The sequence below is a fragment of the Sylvia atricapilla genome, chromosome 21 (assembly GCF_009819655.1).
Source record: "Sylvia atricapilla isolate bSylAtr1 chromosome 21, bSylAtr1.pri, whole genome shotgun sequence".
Taxonomy (NCBI): Eukaryota; Metazoa; Chordata; class Aves; order Passeriformes; family Sylviidae; genus Sylvia; species Sylvia atricapilla.
The window spans coordinates 1223412-1244670 of NC_089160.1; the positions used below are offsets into that span (position 1 = coordinate 1223412).

The window sequence follows — 21259 nt, forward strand, 5'->3', positions numbered from 1 at the left end:
TCTGCAAATCCATGCTCAGTTCCCTGAAACCCCTGGGGATTTTGGGGAAGCACAGAGAGTTTCAGCCCCTGCTCCCCACCTGGGCCTGCAGTGATGTATGGTCAGGAGCGAGGTGACTTTGGAAGGGTCACCTCAGCTGGCCAGAGGTTCTTCCTTCGTTATCCACAGCATCTCTTTGGAGAAGGCCCAAACCCAGCAGTGTGATCACTTTGGCTGTGTGCATCACTGCTGTCCCCTCTGCCACTGGCTGTCACAGCCAAGGCTCTGTCCAGGCCTCCAGCAAGTGACAGCTGAAGACTCTTGAAGCTAACAGACAGACTGGAGGAATAAAACCTGCAGCTGCACAGACAGGCTGCTTTATCACCTTTGTTCTCTTTTTAGCCACCTAACTATTCCTGGAAGAGCTAATATTAGCTCCCCCATCTATTTCTTAGAAGCTGGGAAAACAAGAATCCGATTGAATGCCCCGGTTTCCAGGTGAACTGCTGGCTGCTGGGTGCAGTGAGCTCTGAAAACCCTCACGAGCTCTGGCATCACCAGCTCTTGGTGTGGGGAGCCGTGGAAATCTGTGCTTGTGGATGTGGCCAGCATGAGAGGGATTAAAATTGTTGAGCACTGTGTTTAATCCTAGCAACAGACTGTTTTGGGAGGCACCTCCCGTGCCATCCCCAGCCGGGTGCAGATAGTCGTGGACCACCCTCGCTTCGTTCTGCTGCACAGAAGCAGCTCCTGAGATGCTTTTAGTCAAGGCTTGGTGCTAAAAGTCAGGATTTTGGCAGGATATTCGCCCAGGATTTGCCAGCTTGTCTTGTCCTGATGCTCCCACGCCATTGTGTTGGGATGCTCAAGGGCAGATTAGAGACAGGGAAGGAGAGTGGGGATGGATTGCAGAGGCTGGGGTTTGCTCCCTGAGTGACAGCCACGCTCTGTTCCCAGGGAAGGGATGATCCTGCTCACTGCCAGCCAGGCTCTGAGCGGGACCTGGCAGGTGAGCGTGCTCCTGCTGCATGTGCACGTCACAGTTATAAAAAGCCTTTTTGTCAGCCAGACCCGGCTCCAAACAAACTGCTGTTTCCCCAGAGCTGGGATGTTGCTGGGGAGAGAGGACGGTGAGCAGTATTTTTGCATCCCTCTGGCTTTTGAGGAGGTGGGAAGGGCTCTGTGTGGAAGGGGGGATGTGTTGTGCTGGGGCTGATGTGACACTGTGACAGGGGACATTCCTGCAGAGGGCCCGTGGGGCTGGAGCAGCACAGCCTGGGCATTTCTGTGCCCCATCAGGACGTGTCCGTGCTGGCAGCACTGCTGGAATGCTCAGGGCACGTTCAGGGAGCCCCAGCTGTGTGCACAGAGCACCAAACCCAAGGCAGGTGTGGGACAGACCTGTCCTTGCTGCCTGAAAGGGGCTGAGCTCCGGGAAAGGTGCTTCTCGTGAATCAATCATGATTTAGTCAGGAGCAGAGGTTTTAATTAAACAGCTCCCTGATAGCTGGCACCTTGAAAAACACCGTGTGTGGCATCCCTTGGTGAGCAGTTGGCATCAGAGCCACCTGAAGCACAGGGATCAATTCTCAAGGACACTGTAAAACCAGCTAAATAATTAAAACTAATAATAATAATGAAAAAAACCAAAAAAAAAAATCCCCCAAAAACAACCCAAACCCTGACAACTCCAGTGTTTAAAAATTCAACGTTTTGATGAAATATTAAATGCTAATTATTTCCTTGCACTTGTGCTGGCACCGCTTCTCTTGATGTTGGCAATTCAGCAGCACACAGCAGTAATTGAAGTGTATTGTCAGCTTTCGTGTTACATTTACCACCCAGGCCCCAAACCCAACACTCCTAAAGCCTCTGTTTGATTTTAAGTGTTGAATACTTTGAAGTCTGCTTTAGTGGATTGGTCATACTGCTGTGAATAGCAAAGCCAGCTGGCTAAATGGCTGTTGAAAAATGCCCTGGTGCTTGCTGTGAGGAGCTGCCAGTCTAATTTCAGTCCTGAACACAGAGAGATGGGCTCAATGGATACACCAGACACTGAATGAGATGCAAAGTGAGAGGGCAAAAGGATATCTGGAAAGCATTTTATGGCTTTCATGTTTTATGTGGCATTTTAATTTCTACTCAGTGCGGTCGAATTAATTATTTGATACAAAAAAAATCAAAGAGAAAAAAAAATAAAAAGAAAGGTGTTGAACTTGGCTCAGGATGGGTAGATGAAAGATGTGACTGGCAGGGGAAAATGCTGCATATATTCCTTTGTTTACCTGCTTTCCTTTCTGTGTGAGGATATATCACTGCCTTGGACTTTTGGAATGTGGAGGAGGCACAGGGCGTGGATGGAATCAGTCAAATCCTAAAATTACAGAACTGCTGAGGTTGGAATGATCTTAAAACCAGTCCAACCATCAACCACCACACTCACCCCAGCCCATGTCCTCGAGTGCCACATCCACTTGTTTTTTGAAGACTCCAGTTTTTTGAAACTGGAGAAGCGCTTGCATTTGGAGGTATTTGTCCTGCTGTTTCATTGGCTCAAAGACATTCAGGCAGCTTTCATGGACAAAGAAAGCTTTTTTTTCCCCCTCCTACCATATCAGTTTATGAGTGTTCTAGGTGTTCTGGCATGCAGTTCCAGCTGGAATTTCCAAAGCAGGCAGGAGGTGCACAGGAATGCACATCTGGGAATAAGAGTGGGAGCCTCACTGGAGGAGGAGGACTCTTTGCTTTGGTAGGATGTGCCTTGGTAAAGGCATCTCTGAGCTGTGAAGGAGCAGCTCCAAAGGACAGATCAGAGTGACAGAGGCACTGAGAGCCCAGGGAAATGCTTTGGGATTCCCAAAGCTTGGCTCAGATATTGTAGGACGTGTTTTCTTCAGCCTGGAAGTCGAACACTGAAGGTTGACACGAAATGCTGAGCTCTTGGGGAGAGAGCAGAGGTTCTGGGTGAGGATTCACAGTCAGCTCTTCCCACTGTGCACAACAGGAGCAGCAGCTCCCAGTTGGGGTCACTGGGCAGGGCAGGGGGAACGGGGTGTGCTGGTCACCACATCGCTAAGGAAAAGTGCTTCTAAAAGGGTAAAGAAACCGGGATTTATTCTTGGAAAATGAGTGGGGGTGGAGCAGGGGGGACAGATGGCAGCTCCTGTGTGCTGGGGAGTGGTAGTGCCTCCTGTGCAGATGGCCCAGGAGCAATACCTGTGCCCAGAAGGGGACTGGCAGTGCCTGGAGGGCACATCAGCATGTCCTGGAGGGGCTGTGCTGGGGTCCCTGCGGTTTGCTCTCAGGAGGGCTGGGTTTGGCTTGTGATGGCAGTGTCAGGGCTCAGGAATGAAATGAATGAAATGTAAGAAATTCCCTTTTTTGACTCAGTCTGTCATTTGTTAAGAAAGTTATGCTGTTTAAAATGTTATGCCAGTTGCAACCTGTCTGTTAAGAAAGTTATGCTGTTTGTACCAAAATTTGTACCCTCAAAACCTGAAACAAGTCTCCTGGCCCGTTTATAACAAGGAATGGACTGGCTGTGCTTTGCTTCTCGTGGGGCTTGGTCTCTCAAAGCCCCGATTAATGAATAGTGCAGGGAGGCTTCTGGTGGTGGTGCTTATCCAGTACCTGCTTTGGAGTCTGGGGGGTGATGAAATTAGCATCTCTAGCCAAGTCTAAATTCAATAATAACTTTTAAAAGCACAGACAATTAGCAGACTCAGTGGGAGAAGAGCTTTCAGGGAGAAGCAATTTAATGTGCTGCCAGCCTGTGTGTCAGTGGACTCCATGAATATACCAGAGGTGCTTTCACATACACTGAGTTTTCAGGGTTCAGTAATCTTCCTGAACTCAAGAAAACACTAATCTCCTTCAGGGAACAAAGCAAGTGGGCAAAGAAAAAATTAAATTGTAATTTTGTCAAGGATAAATTGCCATGTTCTTGGTGCTCAGAGCAGCTGCAGTCACAGAGCTGATCCTCTGGGGACTTTGCAGGTCCCTTGGTGGCTCAGAGCCACACCTCTGGGAGTGGCACTGCCAGGGATTTAGGAGTGCTGCTGGGTGTATTCCCTAGGGAACGGCCCTGCTGGCACCACTGCCCATCCTGGACTGCCAAACCAAGAGCCACCGGGTGAGCAATGCAACAAGTTGCATTTATTTGCAATAAATCCAGATGTAAAACTCCTGCTGGAGTGGCAGTGGCACCACAGTGTCCAGCAAGACATCTGCCCGTTTTCTCCTCTTTATTAATCACTAACACTGCAGGGACAGACCAGTGGACACCCAGGCTTTTGCTGAATGGTTTCCTTAAGGGCTGTTTGGACATTTTCCATTGTGGTTTTTGGTCAGAAAGCCAGATTTGCGGTGAATTTTTGTTTTCTTTCTGCTATCTGGAAGTTTTTCCCTCATTTTGAGCTCAGACAGAAGAATCAGAAAGTTTTAAGGCTCTGAACTGCAGTCAAGTCTCCACACTTTGCTTTCAGCTGAAAATTTTCTTCAGAAAGCTCGTTGAAGAAAACAAACAAAATAAACCCTCCACAACCAAAGGCAGCTTTAACGTCTGTGTGAGTGTTTTGTGCAAAAGCCACAATTTAGTGATCAGCTCTGTGCTGGCTGGGGTCCAATGGCTGTTTGAATGCTCTTTACTTTGAGGCTTAACCTATTGTAGGGTTTTTCTGTGGGCTGCAGTGAATGGCAGCCCTCAACAACCGGCTCTGTTTCACTGGAAGAGAAAGGGGATATTGTAATTCCTGCAAATGAGTGGAAAATGATTTTGAGCTCTTACAGGATTGAACATTAAAATTATGACAAAGGAGTAGTGAAGGCTTGAAGAGCACTAAAGCTGAGCCTCTCTTGCCTGGGCTGGTTTGTGTGGGCGCAGAGTTAATGGGGGCAGAGAGCTCCTGGGGTGTCCCAGGGGTTGGCCCCATCAGGGGGGAGGGAGCAGAGCTGTTAATAATGTTAAAAATAACATGGAAATACAAAAAAAGGGAAAGGAGCAAGGAGAACAGAAAAAAAAAAAAAAAAAAAAAAAAACAAAAAAAAACCTCATTTTGGGGGAGAGCTCATAATGAGCCATTTTCCCTCTCCATGCATTTTAGTTTTTTTTTTTTGGAGCCATCAAGTCCAAAATATTCTAGGAAGTTCATGTGTCACCAGGAAACAGAGGCTGAGCATCAAGCAGGGAATGAAAAGAGCGTGGCTGTGAATGGAACAACAACTGGCAGGCCACAAGGCTTGAGCCTAAATATCAAATCCGGGCTTGCTGTTCTGAATGGGAGGTGTACACGGCCAGCTGGAAGTCCTGTGTGAGATTTCTGTGCCTTTATGACAAAAATTCCCATGTATTAGTGAGGGGTTAGAGTCCTTCAGAGGCGCAGGGGAAGCCACTCCCTCCTTCCTCTCCATGGATTGAGCGGGATCAGTGTGTTCTTAATGCAGGAGACTCCATCCCATTCCCTTTGTGGCAGAGCTGACACTTGGGCATTCCCATAAAATAAAAAGGATTTCTGAACCCAAAGTTGTGCTGAGCCAGACACCGAGTGGGATATTGATATAAATATCTGAGGTTATTAATAGAACCCAGCAGCCAACATATGGCTGTGTAGTGGAAGCAGAGTAAAGCGTAAGCCACACATTCCTTTTTTAAGAACATGCATTCACACCTTCCCCTTCACACAGGATATTTTTGGGATGCCTCCACAGTTAGTCTGCTCTCCCCAACAGGCTATTTTTATCCCCTCACAACACGGCTTAGTTAAGAAAAAGGGTGTTTTAGCAACAATTCTGCACATTTCAAACCCACTCCCTTCCAAAATAAGCCCACCCTGGCAGATCCAGGTGGTAAATGGCTGTGGAGTGCTTGGATCAGCACCAGCAGGGGAATTTGCTGGCTGCATTTCCAGCCTCGGGCACAGCTCGGCTGAGCAGCGTTGTGCTTTTCATGGATTTCAAATGCCATTACAGGGCCCATCTGGCAGAGTGCAAGCAGGCAAGGGCCACGCTCCCATCATTTATCTCTGCACCTCTTTGATTCTGCCTTGGTTTTTTTCCACAGCTGAGCCTTGGAGGAGTCTCAGGGATTGTCTTTAGCCACGTGAGCTGCTTGTGTTTCCAGAACCTTTGGCTTTGGAGGAAAATCTCCACACCTGTTTTGCAGCCTTACCTGGCTTACACAAATAATCTCCATTTCTTTGTGGAGGGACTGTCTGTCCATCTGTGTCTTGTGCAAATCGAGGGGAAATCACGAAATCTATCGTCGTAGGTGGAATGCAGGGAAATTTCTAGTGGCTGCCTGTATCAGTTATTTGTCATGCCACATTGTTAACAGGGTTAAAATTGGCAGTTTACAGGAATTGCAGGCTTGGAGGCGTTAGGACACTCATCCTTGCCTGCCAGCATCCCTTTCTAAGAACCCGGGAAGATAAGTGGAGCGTCGGTTTTTCCCACGTTGAAGTTTATGAGGATGAAAAGCTCCGTGCGGAATATATCCGTGCAACTTCAGTGGCCAAAAAATTGCTAAGCACATTATATATAGATAGCAAAGTGCCTTCTTTAGGGACTGCCACAGACTGCTCCTGAGATAGCTGAGCAGACAAGTAAATAGTGAAATATGGGTATATTTAGCACTCCAGAAGGCGATGGATGGTGTTCAGACTTCACATCGCACGGGCTCTTAAAGCCTTTACCTCTGTGTAATCCCTTGTAGTCAGCGCTGATGTGGTGGCACGTTTGGGACCTCATTACAAGCTCCACTGCCAATCCAAGTACCAAATGGTGAGGGACGGTTTGGGAAGGTAAAAACCAGAGGCATCCTGACTCATGGATCGTGAGTAGCGGGGAAGGAGCAGGAAAAGGCCGACGCAGTTTAATGGGATTTGGATTAAACGTGGTTTAATGGGATTTGGGTGTAATTGTGGGTTTGAATGCCTGCCTGCCTCTCTGGCTGGTGCAGGCACTGCTTGGGTGGATGTGTCCTGGTTTGCATCCACTTCAAAAGTCACACTGGGGTGCCTGTGGTCAAACTGGGGATCTGATTTCACAGAAGCCCCTGCCAGGGTTGTCACAGCACGTCCCCCTGGGCTGGTGGGGGAGCAGTCCCTGAAAGGATGGCCAGAGAGCCTCAGGGGTCGTGGGAAGCTCTGGTAACCTTTCCCACATGAGTTCAGAACAGTTTTTCCTTTTGGATTTTTTTTTTCCTTCTGGATGTTTTTCCTTCTGGAATTTTTTTTTTTTTCCTGTTTGTGTCAAGCTTGAGGCCTTCCCACTTCAAACTCCCTCCTCTTCTCCTGAGGCTGTTGAAGAGCCTCAGGTGTGTTTCTGACTGCCATGCCAGCCTGGAAAAACTGTAGAGAATATTTGCAAGTGTTATCTTTAAATCAGACCCACCACCTCACTTGGATGTTGTCCAAAGAGGATAGAATCCTCTTTCTTCCCTTCTTCCTGACCTTTTGTCAGAACGTTCCTGCTGTTGTTGAGGATATTCATCCACATTCATACTCACAAATTCTGTGATGATGTCATGGTGCATTACTGACAGAGAGTCTTGGGATTTTTAGCTAAAATACATGAAATGGTAGAGCTGCATTTCAGTTAGTGGGAAGGAGCTGTGTTGCACTGGTTTTGATGGTTGTTGTCTTCCTTCCAAGGATGATGTCCTCCTGAAACCAGCACTCATTATTGCAAAGGAAGGTCATGGACACTGCTAGTTGTCCTTAGAGGAAGGTTGAGGCTCATGTGGAAACAATTCCCAGCACTCCCATAACTGGAGTAACCGTGTCACCAAATCTGGGAACCTCAGGTGTGGCGCAGAGCTTGGTGCTTCTTTAAAATCCTTCAGGAACAGCTCATTGAGGAGCTTTTCCTGCTGTGTCATACCGAGTTACTCCCTCGATGCTCTCTCTGTGCATCTCTGGGTGACTTTCTGTGCCTCGTGCTTTCCTAGCAGCTCCGAGGTGTTGTAAGGCAGGAAGGGAGCTGGCAGCCTGGCTGGTGTGGGGTGACAGGGTGACAGTAATCCCGAGTGGCTCTTGTGTGTTCCTGGCAGTGGGGCATGACCAAGGAGCAGTGTCACCAAGTGGGGACATTGCAGGGATTTCAAACGGGCAGGGAAGTGACTGGTGCCTGGTGGGAGCAGGGAGGACTTCAGCCCCTCACAGTGCTCAGGGCAGTGACCACGGCACAGGGTGTGATCCCTTTTCTGGCTTTTTGCTGACTCCCTGGGGCTCTGGGGGACAGGCAGCCCGGGACGATCCCTTCTGTCCCCAGAAATCGCAGGGTCGTGTTCCATCACCTTCATTTCCAAGCCTCCAGCCACTAGAGGGAGAAAATGCCACATATTTATGGCTTCGTTTGCGTGTGGGGATGTGTTTAATGAAGGAATTGGCCAAGGCTTTGCAGGCATCCCAAAGCTGGGTTTAACCCCTTCATTCATCCAGGGCCGTTTCATAATTACCCCTGAGATCCGTGTGCCGGAGACCTCGGCCGGCGCACGGCAAACCTCTCTGGAAGATGTTCGGTGCTCCCTGTGCGTGTTTTACAGCCTGCACTTCGTGTCGAGCATCCCTGCTGTGAAATGGCTTGGTGGGGAGAACCTTTGGCTCCTGCTGGATGAGGCTGTCTGCTCGAGTTACCCACAGCCCAGCGCACCGCGAGCAGCGCGGCACGACCAACCAGCCTCCTTCGCCTTGGTCCTCACACTCCTGGAGCCCACCGTGGCCTGTGCCTTCCCTCTGAGAGAATAAAACAAGCCCCCGGGAGGGGTCTGGGGTCGTTTGGAATTAAAGCAGGCAGGCGGTAATTATTGTAGGCAGATGAGGTTTAACGATTTCGGAGGACACCGGCCAGGAGCTGTGGGTTGAGCGGAGGGAGCAGGGTGGGAGATTTGGGAAGGCGACGTCAGAAAGGGAATTTTTACACGGTTTTGAGAGTGAGACAAGATGGAAACTTTCCTTTGCGGATTGAGCCCGGTGGGGAGGACCCACGGAAGTCTGAGGAGGGGACTCAGGATTTGGAGGGATTTGGAGGGGTCTGGAAAAGGAGCTGGGAGTGAAAGCAGCACAGTCAGTGGTTTGGAGAGCCACAGCCGTGTCTGCAGTGCTGCTTACCAGGGGAATTCACATCCCTCCGGTGGGTGGGGAAGAGAAAACCTCTTTGCTTTGCTTTTGATTCCAGAGGGTGACTCAAGGCAAAGGCTCTCTCAGGAGTGAAACCTCACGATGCTTTAGCAGCCTGAAGTATTGAAGGGGAACATTTCTCTGAGAAACGTTCCTGGCTCTAAAAGTGAACAGTTCCAGTTAATAGAGAGGCTCAGCAAAGAGGTTTCCTTAGGCTGATGGAGCAGCCATGCAGATGATGCCCCAGCTCAGAATGCTCTCCTGGTGAGGTTGGGGCTGGTCTCAGCTGCTCCTTTCCCCTCCTGTTTCCCTTGCCCAGATGTGCCCTGGCTGGCACAGCTGATGGCAGCAAGGGGAAGCAGAGAGGGAAATGTGCAGGAGGGCACTAGAAACCTTGAGATTGACCTGACCCAGGCACACTGGAAAAAGGGGCATGTCGGGACTAAATGTCCATCATCCTGGTCAAAACACTCCTCGTTGTCCCAGGTGCCCATCACTGGACACTGCACACTTGGAGGGCTGAGGTTTGGCTGCTCCAGGAGCTCTGCTGTGTCCTCCTCCCTGCACCCCTGAGCCTCCCAACACGTCCTGCTAACTCAGACTGACTGAGGCCGTGAAAACAGGGCTGGGAGCTGAGCTGCTTCAGCTCAGCATCCAGGGCCAGGGGGTCACAGCTTGAATTAAACAGCAGAGTGAGAGGAGTGCTGAGTGAATGTGAAATCCTCCAATGGCTCTCTGCATTCCCATGAACTGTGGCCATGAGTACCAGCTGCTTGTTAAGCCCTCACCTGCCTGCTGGAGATGAGAGGTCCTGGGGGACCAGCCTCCCTGCCTTGTGCTTTGCTGGTGGAGAGCCAAGCTGTAAAGTTGTTTTTGAGGTAGGAATCCCATGGGTTTGAGTGGGAGCTGTGCTGTGCCTGCATCAGGCCGTGCCAACTCACTGCTGTGCTTCCCATGGCAGGAAAACCAGTTCTGTTCCAGGGGTTGGTGTGGATTTGTGGGTGTAGCACCAGGCTGGGCTGCCTCCTCCAAAGGCACCCAGCTCCAGGGAGATCCCCACGGGCTTTGGGTGGGGAGAGGGGACAGGCAGGGGCTCAGTGTGAGTCTGGCTGTGGGTTTGGGACAGGCAGGGGCTCAGTGTGAGTCTGGCTGTGGGTTTGGGACAGGCAGGAGCTCTGTGTGAGTCTGGCTGTGGGTTTGGGACAGGCAGGGGCTCAGTGTGAGTCTGGCTGTGGGTTTGGGACAGGCAGGGGCTCAGTGTGAGTCTGGCTGTGGGTTTGGGACAGGCAGGAGCTCTGTGTGAGTCTGGCTGTGGGTTTGGGACAGGCAGGGGCTCAGTGTGAGTCTGGATGTGGGTTTGGGACAGGCAGGGGCTCAGTGTGAGTCTGGCTGTGGGTTTGGGACAGGCAGGAGAGTTGAGGTGTGAGTCTGGCTGTGGGTTTGGGACAGGCAGGAGAGTTCAGGTGTGAGTCTGGCTGTGGGTTTGGGACAGGCAGGGGCTCAGTGTGAGTCTGGCTGTGGGTTTGGGACAGGCAGGAGAGTTGAGGTGTGAGTGTGGCTGTTGTTTTAGGGAGAGGGCAGGGCTGTGAGAGCCCCCAGACCATGGGACAGGGCAATGCTGAGGGCCCTGGAGGCTCCTGGGCTGCTGCATGGAATGTCCCTCCAGGCAGGAGGAGCACAGCCTCAGGGTTTACGGATTTGCCAGTCCCTCCTGACCTCAAAATGCACGACCCAGGGCAGCCTTTATTGTTTCCCTGTCAATCTTCTCACAAACAGCAATGCTAAGCTCTAGTTTTCTTAAAAAAAAAAAAAAAAATCCATTTTTTGGCTGCAGATTTCTTCGTACACAAATGAAATGAATTTATATATGAACATTGTGCTGCTTGTAAAGCCCTTTCAGTTTCAAATTTAGTTTTATTCCTTTTTTTAATCTCCACAGGATTTTCCCTAAATAAGCAGAACTAGGGCAGTGCTAGTGACAGATGGATATAAAGAAGACTTGGATGCTGGAGAGACTTTACTGGGCTCGGGGATCTGAACTGGGGTCTTTTCCTCATCACCCAAAGAGTTTAATTTGTCTGCAGGTTACTAATTTTCCCCTCTAAAGCAGAGGGCATGGCAACAGAGAGTGTTCCTTGGCAACAGACTCCTTGGGTTCATTACAGCAGAGGTGGGAGGTTTGCAAATGGAAAAAGTTGAGCGATATTAGCAAATCAAATGGGCTGAGGCATCAGGAGTCTTGTCAGTCAGGCGGGGGTGACAGGAGAAGGAGTAGTAAACAGCATGCAGAGCATCTTAAGGAGATGTTCTGGAAGGAGGCAGAGCCAGGATTTGCCTGTTCTCCTGCCTTCCCAAGGGCAGGGTGGGCTGGAGAGTGCTGGGAGGAACCCCTGTGTGTCTAGCAGACTGTGGGCAGGGAACTGAAGAGGTTACTTAATAAAAAAAAAACGCTTTTTACAAACAGGTTTCCATGCTGTGGTTTCCCATTAAGGCTTTCATAAAAGTTCCATTTTGTTTTGATCCTCTCCAAAACTGAAGCTGGTGGGGGTTTTTTTGGTACAATCCCACCAATAAACCCCTTTTGAGGGGAGTCGGTGAGAGTGTGGCCATGCCAAATCCGTGCCCAATCCGTGCCCAATCCATGCCCAATCCATGCCCAATCCATGCCCAATCCATGCCCAATCCATGCCCTCCCTCCTTTCCCATGGAGCAGGCTGTGTGTGCCACACACCTCTGCCTGCAGCCAGATGGGGGCTGTTTGCACTGTGACTGCTAAATATAAATACTGCAATTAATTAATAATGCCCAATGCACATAATTAAATTAGATATAACTCGAGTTTTACCAGCATACGGAGTGTGCGTATAGTTGATCCAGGCTGGAGAAGGGGTTTGGAGCAGGGGGAGACAGGCTGAGGCTGCCCTGTCTGTCCCTGTCACCTTGTCACTTTGGGAGGTGAGGGGAAGCCCCTGGTGCTCAGGTAATGATCTCTCTCCCTCGCTGTGGTAAACAGCCAGCTCCCAATCACATCCATCAGAGCAGAGCATTTCAGGCCCTTGTTCCAGTCCTGTGGTTCTCTGATTCTATAATTTATGACTGAAACTATCTTTGTGTCAGAGTTAGTTCAGGAGGACACTCGTATCTGGGCTTCTGAATATGTCATCTCCTATTAAAGAACAAACAAACTCCCTTGTAATGTACCATAAATAATAATAATACTTCGCGAGAGCCCGGAGCGCTTTGTTATTGCTGTGCTAATCAGAAAGGCACTGGGCCATTATGAGGCTATTCCATGGAGTTTGGGCTTTTTTCCTTGCAGGAAGGAACGTGTTTCATAGCTGTGTAGCGTGGCTGATTGGTTTATCAAGCCAGGCTGGAGAATTCCTAGTAGAGGTTAGACCAATTCCCCTCCTTTCTCATTAATTAACCTGTAGGATTTGGTGCCTGTTCTTTGCAGTTCAGTAGAGACAATGACTGCAGGAACATATTTGTGCTCTCTGATATGGAATGAAGAACATCTGCCTTGTGCAGCAGCGAAATACCAGCGTGTGACAGAGCTCTCCAAAGGGCGCTGCCAGCCTCTCCTGCCTCCGTGAGGAAATTCCAGGCTGAAATTTCCACGGGGAGGTCTTGGCTGGGGGATGTTGTCCCATGCAGCATCGGAGCTGGGGGAGGGAAGGCAGTGGGTGGAAAGCAAAAGAAGGGAAATCCTCTGATGAAAACAGCAGCAGGGTGGAGGGAGAAGCCTTTTGAGAAAGGTTCCCACATCCAGAGAGTGGTTTAGAACAAAAACTCTTCCAGTGGGATTAAGGAAAGGAGGCCTTGAAGGTCTAAAGGAGGTTTCAGTGGTGAAGAGGTAAATCAATGACAGGAAGAAAAGACAGGAGAGGCAGGTGGAGTCCTGCACTGCTGCTCTCACAGGCTGCAGGAAAATGAATCTTGGTGTTTGGGAGCCCAGGGCTGTGCTCTGGGTGTCTCAAACCAGGGTTCTGCTCCCAAAAGCTGCCCTGCAATACTGTAAATGATGGTGGGAGAGCAGGGTGAGTTCTGGGAGGATGGGATTGGAAGCTGGATTGCACTGGGAATGCTGGTGAAGTCTCCTGTGTGTTACTTCCACGACTCCAGATGTGCTGGATGAGGCACAAGGCTGGAGGTTATTTTTGCTGTTTCACTGTGATGTGATGCTGAGTGTCCTTGTGTTCACAGCCAGTTGCTTGGCTTTTGAGTGGCTCTTCGGCTGTCAGGAATCAGGAGAAAATAAGTTACACGTGGAAAAGTGGCATTAATCTGGCAATTTAGGCAGCCATTGCTACTGCAGAGGTGAACACTGCCCCTTCCTTCGCTGCCTTCACTTCTCTGCTCCCCTGTGAGGTTCTTGCCCATTATTGGTGTCATTGGCAGCCACAAGGAGACTCCAGACTGGACTGGGCTGGCTGAGGGTGAAGCACACCAGCTGGTTTTGTTTCTTATCCAGCAGAGAGAGAGAGAGAAATTTTTGGAGGCTGTGACAGGTCAGATATGACCAGACCACAGCTCTGCTGAGACTGACTGGGACATTGTGTTATTGTTGAGCAACCCACGAGTCCTTCCTGGGCATTTCTTCTGCAGTGATCCCCCAGACAAACCACCAGAGCAAAGCCTCATCCCTGCCTCCCCCGTGGGACGTGCTCAGGTGGTAGAAATCCCATTTTTTTGGAAGCTAAATCCCAGGGCAGGCACCTGCAGGGCAAGCTCTGTGCCCAACCAGCACACACTGCAAGCTGCCTCTGTTTCCCTGTGGGCAATGTGGGTTTTCCTACCAGAGCAGTGCCCGTGGCACAATTCCACAGTGCTCTGGGACTCACACCCAGCTCGGGGCTGTGCCTGGGAATATTCCATGTCTGAGGTGTGCTCTGAGCCCGCTGTGCCCTCAGCTGTGCTGGGCTGCAGCAGCCCCTGGCACATCTGGCACAGGTGCCCTTCCCTGGGAGATGCTTTCCTCCGGTGTGGGGCAGTGGAGAATGTGAGAATCCCTGAATATCCTGAGCTGGAAGGAGCCCACGAGGATCATCACAGGGCCCAGAAGAAGCTTACAGGTGGCTTTTCCCTGCTCTGGCAGGGACTCTGGGCTTGGGCCCCTGCCCGCTGGCCGCCTGCAGAGCGCTTTGCATTGACAATGAGGCAGCAGAGGTGCATTTTCTTGGCAGGGAAATGCAGCTGGGTTCTCTCTGAGGTTCCCTGTGCCAGAGAGAACGGCTGCCCCACTGCTCTGGGCAGGGTGGGTTTGTGTGCAGCCTGCTGCCCTTTCAGGGATTTGGCTGATCTTGGGCTTTCTTGCCTTTCAGCACCTTTGCAGGGAGCAGGAATTAACCTGGCAACTCTTGGTTTGCTTCTCAAATCAGCTCAGTGTAAACAAGGCATAGGAGGTGAAACAGTGGAACATGAGCCTTCTTGACAGGCCTGACCAACAGCTGGCGGGAGGAGAGAGTCTGGGATCATTGTGCTCGTGTGTAACAGTCCTCCACAGAAATCCTCCTCCAGATCCACGTTCCCAATTAGAGCGACAGGGTGGGATGTGCCAGACAAATCCCCCTCTGTCTGCGCTGCAGGGTGTGACTTCACCAAAGTGAGTGGAGTTACTGGGGTGATGCAGTGCATGGTTTAAAGCTGCTCTTGTGCTTAGGAGGGTCATTGTTGTATTCTCTGCGTGTGTGTGCTGACAGCAATGCAGATCTCATTTAATATTTCCTGGCAGAACAAACATTTACTCTTCAGTTAGAGATAACCTGATCATTGCTCTGCTTTTAGCCCCAGTTTGTGAAGCAATGTCCATTCAGGGTGTCTGTCAGTCAGTTCTGCTGTCCCAGCCCCTGCAGCTTTTGAACCAGTTGCTGAGGTTGTGCTGGCTCTGTCTGCCACCCCAGACAGGTGAGGTACCTGTGAGATGTGAGTCCCAGAGCTGTACAAACCATGGCCATCACCTGCTGCAGGAGATGGGGCTGCCCCCGAGAGGACCCTGATTGACAGCACATTCCAGAATGGCTCTCAGAGGTGGGATTTTCCCAGCTAGAGCCCTCCTGTGCATGTGAATAGCTTACCTGGTGTTTCTGTGACTTGAAACTTAGGCAGAATTCCAAAGTTTGGACAGCTATAAGCATTTGCCTCCCGACTCCTTCTTTTGTCAGCCATCTCTGGGAATACTGATGGCTGTCATCACAGAAGGTGATGGAATATGGCTTGATGGAACTGGAGCAGGCTGTGTGAGGCCCCAGCAGTGCAGAGATGCTGGGGCAGCATCCCTCCAGTCCTGCCTGCACTTCTGCTCTGTCCCATTTCAATAAATGAGTGAAGACACCTCAGCTCTGATCCTGCTGAATGGCCCAGGACCAGCAGAAAGTGGCAGTCACGAGGAGCTGCGTGTTGTTCCCTGACTCAAAATCTCCAGCTGCAGGGAAAATGTTCACTCCTCGGGAGGCCAGGAGCGGGAGATCCAAACGCCCTTCTGCCCTTGAGGCGTGGAGAAAAAACCTATGCAAACACCACCCTAAATCCTCTGCGGCTGTAGCTGAGGAGATTGGAGCTTCTCCACAGATTTTGCAGCATATCCTGTGCGTGGATCCGGCGTGTCCAGTGTCCCCAGTGTCCCGCCTGTGCCCAGAGCACGCTGCCAGCCCTTCCCCACGGCGTCTCCACGATTCCTACCTGTCCCTAAAGCCAGCTGCGGGCTCAGCTGCCAAAAGAAGGGATTTTGGGAATATTGGTGGGGCGTTTTCCTGTCCTCAGGGGTGTGTCAGTCCTCCGGGCTGCCCCTTCCTGTGGGCACCGAGCCCCGGGATGGTGACAGGGACAGTGCCACCGGCGCCGTGAGCGGCCTTGGCCGCCAGCCGCCAGCCCCGTGTGCTGTCCCCGCCATGGGGAGAACCATGTCCATGTGTGTGTCCCAGCTGGAGGATCCGCCGGGATTCAGCCCCGTTCCCACTTGGCTCTACACATCCCATATGCTGCCGCCGCCTCTTCTAGCCAGCGCCAGACACCGCCATCTCCTCTCCCTCGACGTGGTGGGTGGCCGGATCCATGAGCAACGCCGCACGAGTGTGTTTGCTTTCTTAACCGTGCAGAAAGTGGGGGAAATCCGGGGGAGCAGGCAGGGGATGAGCACCCAGGGTGGGGAGCAGGGCGTTGGTACCGGGGGAGCATCACCCCGGGCAGGTGCAGCGCTGGGCTGGGAGCTTCGCTGTCAGTGAGAAAGGGACTCATCCTTCATGTAGAGAGCAGAATGAGAACCTGCTGCCCTTTGAACGTCAGCAAAATCCCCAGCCCCTTGCTGAGCGTGGAGCATGTGCTGGCTCTGCAGAGCCGGTGTCCTGCAGCGCTGGGGGCGAGGGTGACAGCAGGGCACAGGGTGCCTGCGGGGACCCTCCCCAAGTTCGCATCACCCACCCCTCCCTTCCACTCCCCTCCCCTCTTGCAGAGTTTCAAAGCACGGCAAGGAAAAAAAAAAAAAACCCATAAAAAAAAAAAAAAAAGAAAAAAAAAAGGACATCCCCCTCCCCTCAAATCCCTCGGTCCGTGACTGAAATAAATAAGCACAATCGCAGGTAGTGAGGAGGCTGCTAATAACGTGCTCCTGACAGCACGGGATTGCCGGGCTGAGGGATGGCTGACTGAGAGCTCCAGCCCAGGGTGGGGGTGGGGGGCTTCTTTTTTTTCCTGCCAGCTCTCGCCAGGCAGTAGGGATTTTTTTTTTCTTTCCCTTCCCCTCCCTGATAATAAGGACATCATCAGAAGCAAGATGCAGTGGCTAAGGGATGGAACAGGAATGGTGAGTTCAGGTAGCTATGTCTTTCTCTTTTCCTCTTATTGCAGTACTTTGACAGGGAAATGAACCTCCGTCCTATCTCCTGACTCCTCCTTTGACTCCGTCCTTGAAAGCATTGATCACTCTGTAGCCATTTTATAGACTCCGCGTGCCCGAAGTGCCGAGCAAAAGAAGACATGAGAAGCGAGGAAGGAGGGTGGGCTCGCCTCGGGGCGTGGGAGGCAGCGGCGGGGCTGGGGAAGGGGCTCGGTGGGGCGAGCCGCTGGCTCCGGGGGACAGGGGGACCGGCGCGGGGGCTGTGTGCCGGGAGAGCAGCGGAGGAGAGCAGTGTGCCGGCACACGGCCGGGACCTGTCAGATGATGAGTTTGGCTGCGGGGGGATGTGCCGCCGAGCCCGCTGTCCCTGCGGCAGCCCGGCACACACTCCTCCGGCCGGGTACCGGAGCATCTCCTGCCGCTGTGCCTGCCCCTGAGAGCTGCCTGTGCCGGGGGCAAGCGGGGGACTTCCCCCAGCTCAGCAGGGCCCCTCCGGCTCATTGAGAAACTTCCCCGGGAAGCGATGCGGGTGTTAGGGAGACCCTCCTCCTCCTCCTCCAGCTCTCCTTTGCCCGCTGTGCCTTTGCGGCGGCGCTCCCCGCACGGCTCCGTGCAGCCTGGGCTGTGCAGGCGGCGGGTTTGCCTTTCCCGGTGTGCGGGAGGCTCGGCCAGCCTTACGGGCTCTGCTCCCGGCTCCGGAGCCGCCGGGGCTCGGGCCGAGCTGGTGTCACCCGGCTCAGCCCCCGCGTTCCGGCTCCGGGGCCGCCGGCAGATGCTGCTGGCAGCGGGGAGCCTTGGGGAGGGCTGGCTGCCCGTTCTGCTCCATCCATCCCTCTGCCATCGCACACTCAGGCGGTTTGTGCCCCCCGAACCCTCCGGCGGTGGGTTCTCCTCCATCGATCCCTCTGCCATCGCACACTCAGGCGGTTTGTGCCCCCCGAACCCTCCGGCGGTGGGTTCTCCTCCATCCATCCCCTCCATCCATCCCGCACTCAGGCGGTTTGTGCCCCCCGAACCCTCCGGCGGTGGGTTCTCCTCCATCCATCCCTCCATCCATCCCCTCCATCCATCCCGCACTGAGGCGGTTTGTGCCCCCCGAACCCTCCGGCGCTGCTGGCAGAGCCGTGTGTTGTGGGCAGCAGCCTGCAGCACAACACGCGTGTGTTTGGGGTCCTGTTCAAGGCTTGTCTGTCACCCGGCAGCACCTCGGGGGCTTTGCTGCCGCTCCCCGCCCTCGGAGCATCCCTCCGGGTGGGATTCCTGCCTCATCCTCCGTGTCCCGCACTTTGCCCCTCTCCGCCCGTGTGTGAGCGTGGCCACTCGCCGTGTGCCGGTTCCTATTGCCGGCGATAAAAAGTGATGCTGAGAAGCCCCATGAGCCTCTTCTTGCCTCCTTTTCCCTTTTCTCCCAGGTGGCCGCCGAGCCCCGCTGGGGAGGGGCTGGGGATGGTGCAGGACAAAGTGCTTCTCTAATTGACACAGCGCAAGACTTGACACTTCCTTGCCCTCCCGTCTTCCCGGATTCCTTCCTTGCTGCCGGCTGTGTTATTCTGTTCTCATTAGTCTAATCTCTGCTTTCTCTTTGAGAGAAATTACAGCGGTTACTGAAGTAGTGAATGGCCTGTAATATATTTTTAGGGGAAAGTAAAACTCCATTAGTTGGTTTTGAAGCACGTTCTATCTGGGAATTTCCTAATATTGCTCCTTCTAACAAGGGAAAAATAAAAAAAGAGAGCTGTGGTTTCTGTATTTTATACAGCAATTCAACAGCCTCAGCAGTATTTGGAGATACTCCACATATCTCCAGATATCTGAAAATAAAAAATTATTTGAAACCAGCAAAGTAAAAGTGAACTGAATAAGCTAAACCCAGCAGAGCTGTTTGCAGTCCCAGGTGGTGAGGAGTCTGTTTCCCAGGGGATGGGGAACAGGATGCCCGAGGCTTCAGGGGTCCTGCCCTTGGAGCACAGGGATATTGGGAGCACCTAAAACCGAGTTCCTGCCAACACTTGGTCCCTACAAATTCTGCTCCTTTAGCAAGACAAGACGTGTTGGTCCAGATGTCCTGGCCGTGTGCCAGTGTGGATAGCAATATTCCCTCCAATGCAGATTTTCCTCGCTGGCCCCAGCGGTAACTTACTCAAAATTTTAGTACTTTAGATGTTGATCATTTGGTGGACTGTGCTAAACAATTGAGTTATTCCACACCAGGAGTAGCTGCATTTTGGCAATTCAGTGGGAATATTATTACCTCAGTCTGCTGGCTAAAATATGTTATGGAACTCTGAACCAGCTCTGTTTGCTCCTGAGTGAAGGCTGGCTGCTCTGTTCAGCTGTGCACAACCTCAGCCTCTCATCCAGAGCATCACTGCACCCATTTCCATGGGCACTGAGTCTCTCTTATGGTTTTTCAGCTGTCTTTTTGACTCTATTATTGTTTTCTATGTGCTGCTAAAGACCAGCAATATACATTTATTCTGGCAGCATCCCTGGACTTTGTTCTGCTCAAGAACATTGGTCAAAACCTGGATTTCAGCCTGATTTCCTCCAAGTTCTGCACAGCGCTGATTTATTCAAAATGCTGTTTTCAGTTGTTCTCAGCTTGGGTTCAAGACTCAGATCTGTTCCCTTTCAGAGTTACTCATCTTGAAGAAGCATGTCACTAATGCTTTACAAGTGATAGTACCTTTTGTTCTTGTGGCAGGTGGCTTTTTTTTCCCCAGATCAGTCCCTGAACCCAAGCTATTATTCCATAATATTAAGCTGTCGGAGCTTTTTTCCCTCCTTTGCATGTGCTGCTTCCCATTTTTTAAACAATTAATCTTTTGCCAATTATGCTGGCGTCCCATGGGGATGTTCCATTCCATGCTTCGCTGGTACCACGTTGCTAAACTCTCTAGTATCTGTTCCTAACCTAGAAAAATTCAACTAATTGTCATTGGTAGTGATGAGAATCAATCTGCACATCTGAGCAGTGTGTGAGTGCAATGATTATTTGGTTTGGCATTCTTCAGAGGGTATTGATCCAGCATGGTAATTAGATGAGTTGGATTAAATCAGGACAAAATACAGCCTCTTCTGGAACAGTTTTTTTTACCTGACAAGGGCAGAGTTTTTTTCCCCAAGTCTTTGACTGGATTACAGGTAACACAAGTGGGAATCTCCCATAGTATTTCCTCACAAAGGGTCTCCTTTTGGGCTTGATGTTGCATTTGTGACAGTCCAGGTGGAGTGCAGCCATCACCTTCAATAGACAGAGTCCCAGCTTTTTTCTTTTACAGCCATAAACAGTGATATTTTTACATCTCCTCTTGTTCAAATACTTAAAATCAAGCTGCTGTTGATATCTTCCATTTCTCTCGCAAGCAAAAAGTAAAAACTCTTGTAAATCTTCACAACCTAAAATAGGGTGAAAGTGAATTCAGTGGATCAAAGTGGTACACCAAATGCATGTGGTGGTGATGTCCGAGTGGGGCAGGTCAGCAGCATTGTTCCTCACTGATTCTTTTCCACTTGTCAGTCAGAAAATCGCAGGGTATTGGAAGTACAAAGTGCTCCTTGCACTCTGTAATCCTAAGAACCTCAATGTGAAGTCTGGAAAAGAGAAGTAGAAAAAAGGCAGTTTGGGCTTGACTTTTGTGTTTTGAAAGTTTGGATAAGCAGCTGGTGAAGAGCAGCCAGGCCAGAGCAGGATGGAAAGAGGAGCTTGTGATATCCAGGCATTAGGGAAAAATGGGACTGAAGAGGCCCAGAGCAGTTTTTGCAGAGCTCAAAGGGAGCAGGGAGTGCTGGCTGTGCTGGAGCAGTCCCAGGGAAGCTCCTGAGTGCTGTGGCTGTCCTGCAGAGCATGCTGCCCTGTGCCCTCAGCACAGAGGGCTTTCCCACAGCAGAGGAGAAACTTTGGAAGTTTGTTCCTGTTCACCCAGGTCTCCTGTCACTGGAGCTTGATCTTGGCTTGTCTAAGCTCTGTGTGCACTGGAAAATCCTGTGGGTGCTGCAGTGCCACGAGCCCCCAAAGCCCATCCCACCAAATGCATTTCTCTGTGGGATTTTTCTTACGTAGCTGCTGTTCAGTTTTCCATCTCTGTCCCACTTTGGGCCTGCTTTAACCTTTCAGTGACAGCCTCCTGCTAGTGCTGCTGTGCCAAATGTCTGGGTTAAGAAAGTGCTGGTGTTGTAGATGAAAATGTTTGGATAAATCCCTGCTCCGTGCTGGTGACTGTTCTGTGTCAGTCCCAGGAGGGGCTGGGAGGAGGCCTGGCTCCATTTCCATCACCCTGGCCCCAGTTCCTGCTGGATAAGGGACACGCTGATAACTCCTCTGTCTCTT

At 51.4% G+C, this 21259-nt stretch overlaps 1 protein-coding gene across 6 annotated transcripts in view; it reads left to right on the forward strand.

Annotated features, from left to right (window-relative positions):
* The window catches only part of ARHGEF9 (Cdc42 guanine nucleotide exchange factor 9), a 188734-nt gene that overhangs the window by 57217 nt on the left and 110258 nt on the right, over window positions 1-21259 (forward strand). The window contains exon 1 of one of the 6 annotated variants that reach the window (XM_066333888.1): window positions 16666-16906. The exons of 4 other annotated variants lie outside the window; for them this stretch is intronic. Coding sequence is in view for 1 of the 2 variants with exons in the window: in XM_066333890.1 (XP_066189987.1) it covers window positions 16867-16896 (30 nt within the window). In the remaining variant the exon portion in view is untranslated. Of the gene's footprint in view, window positions 1-16665; window positions 16907-21259 lie in introns of those variants that run through there. One more of the 6 variants, XM_066333890.1, reaches the window with a different exon arrangement.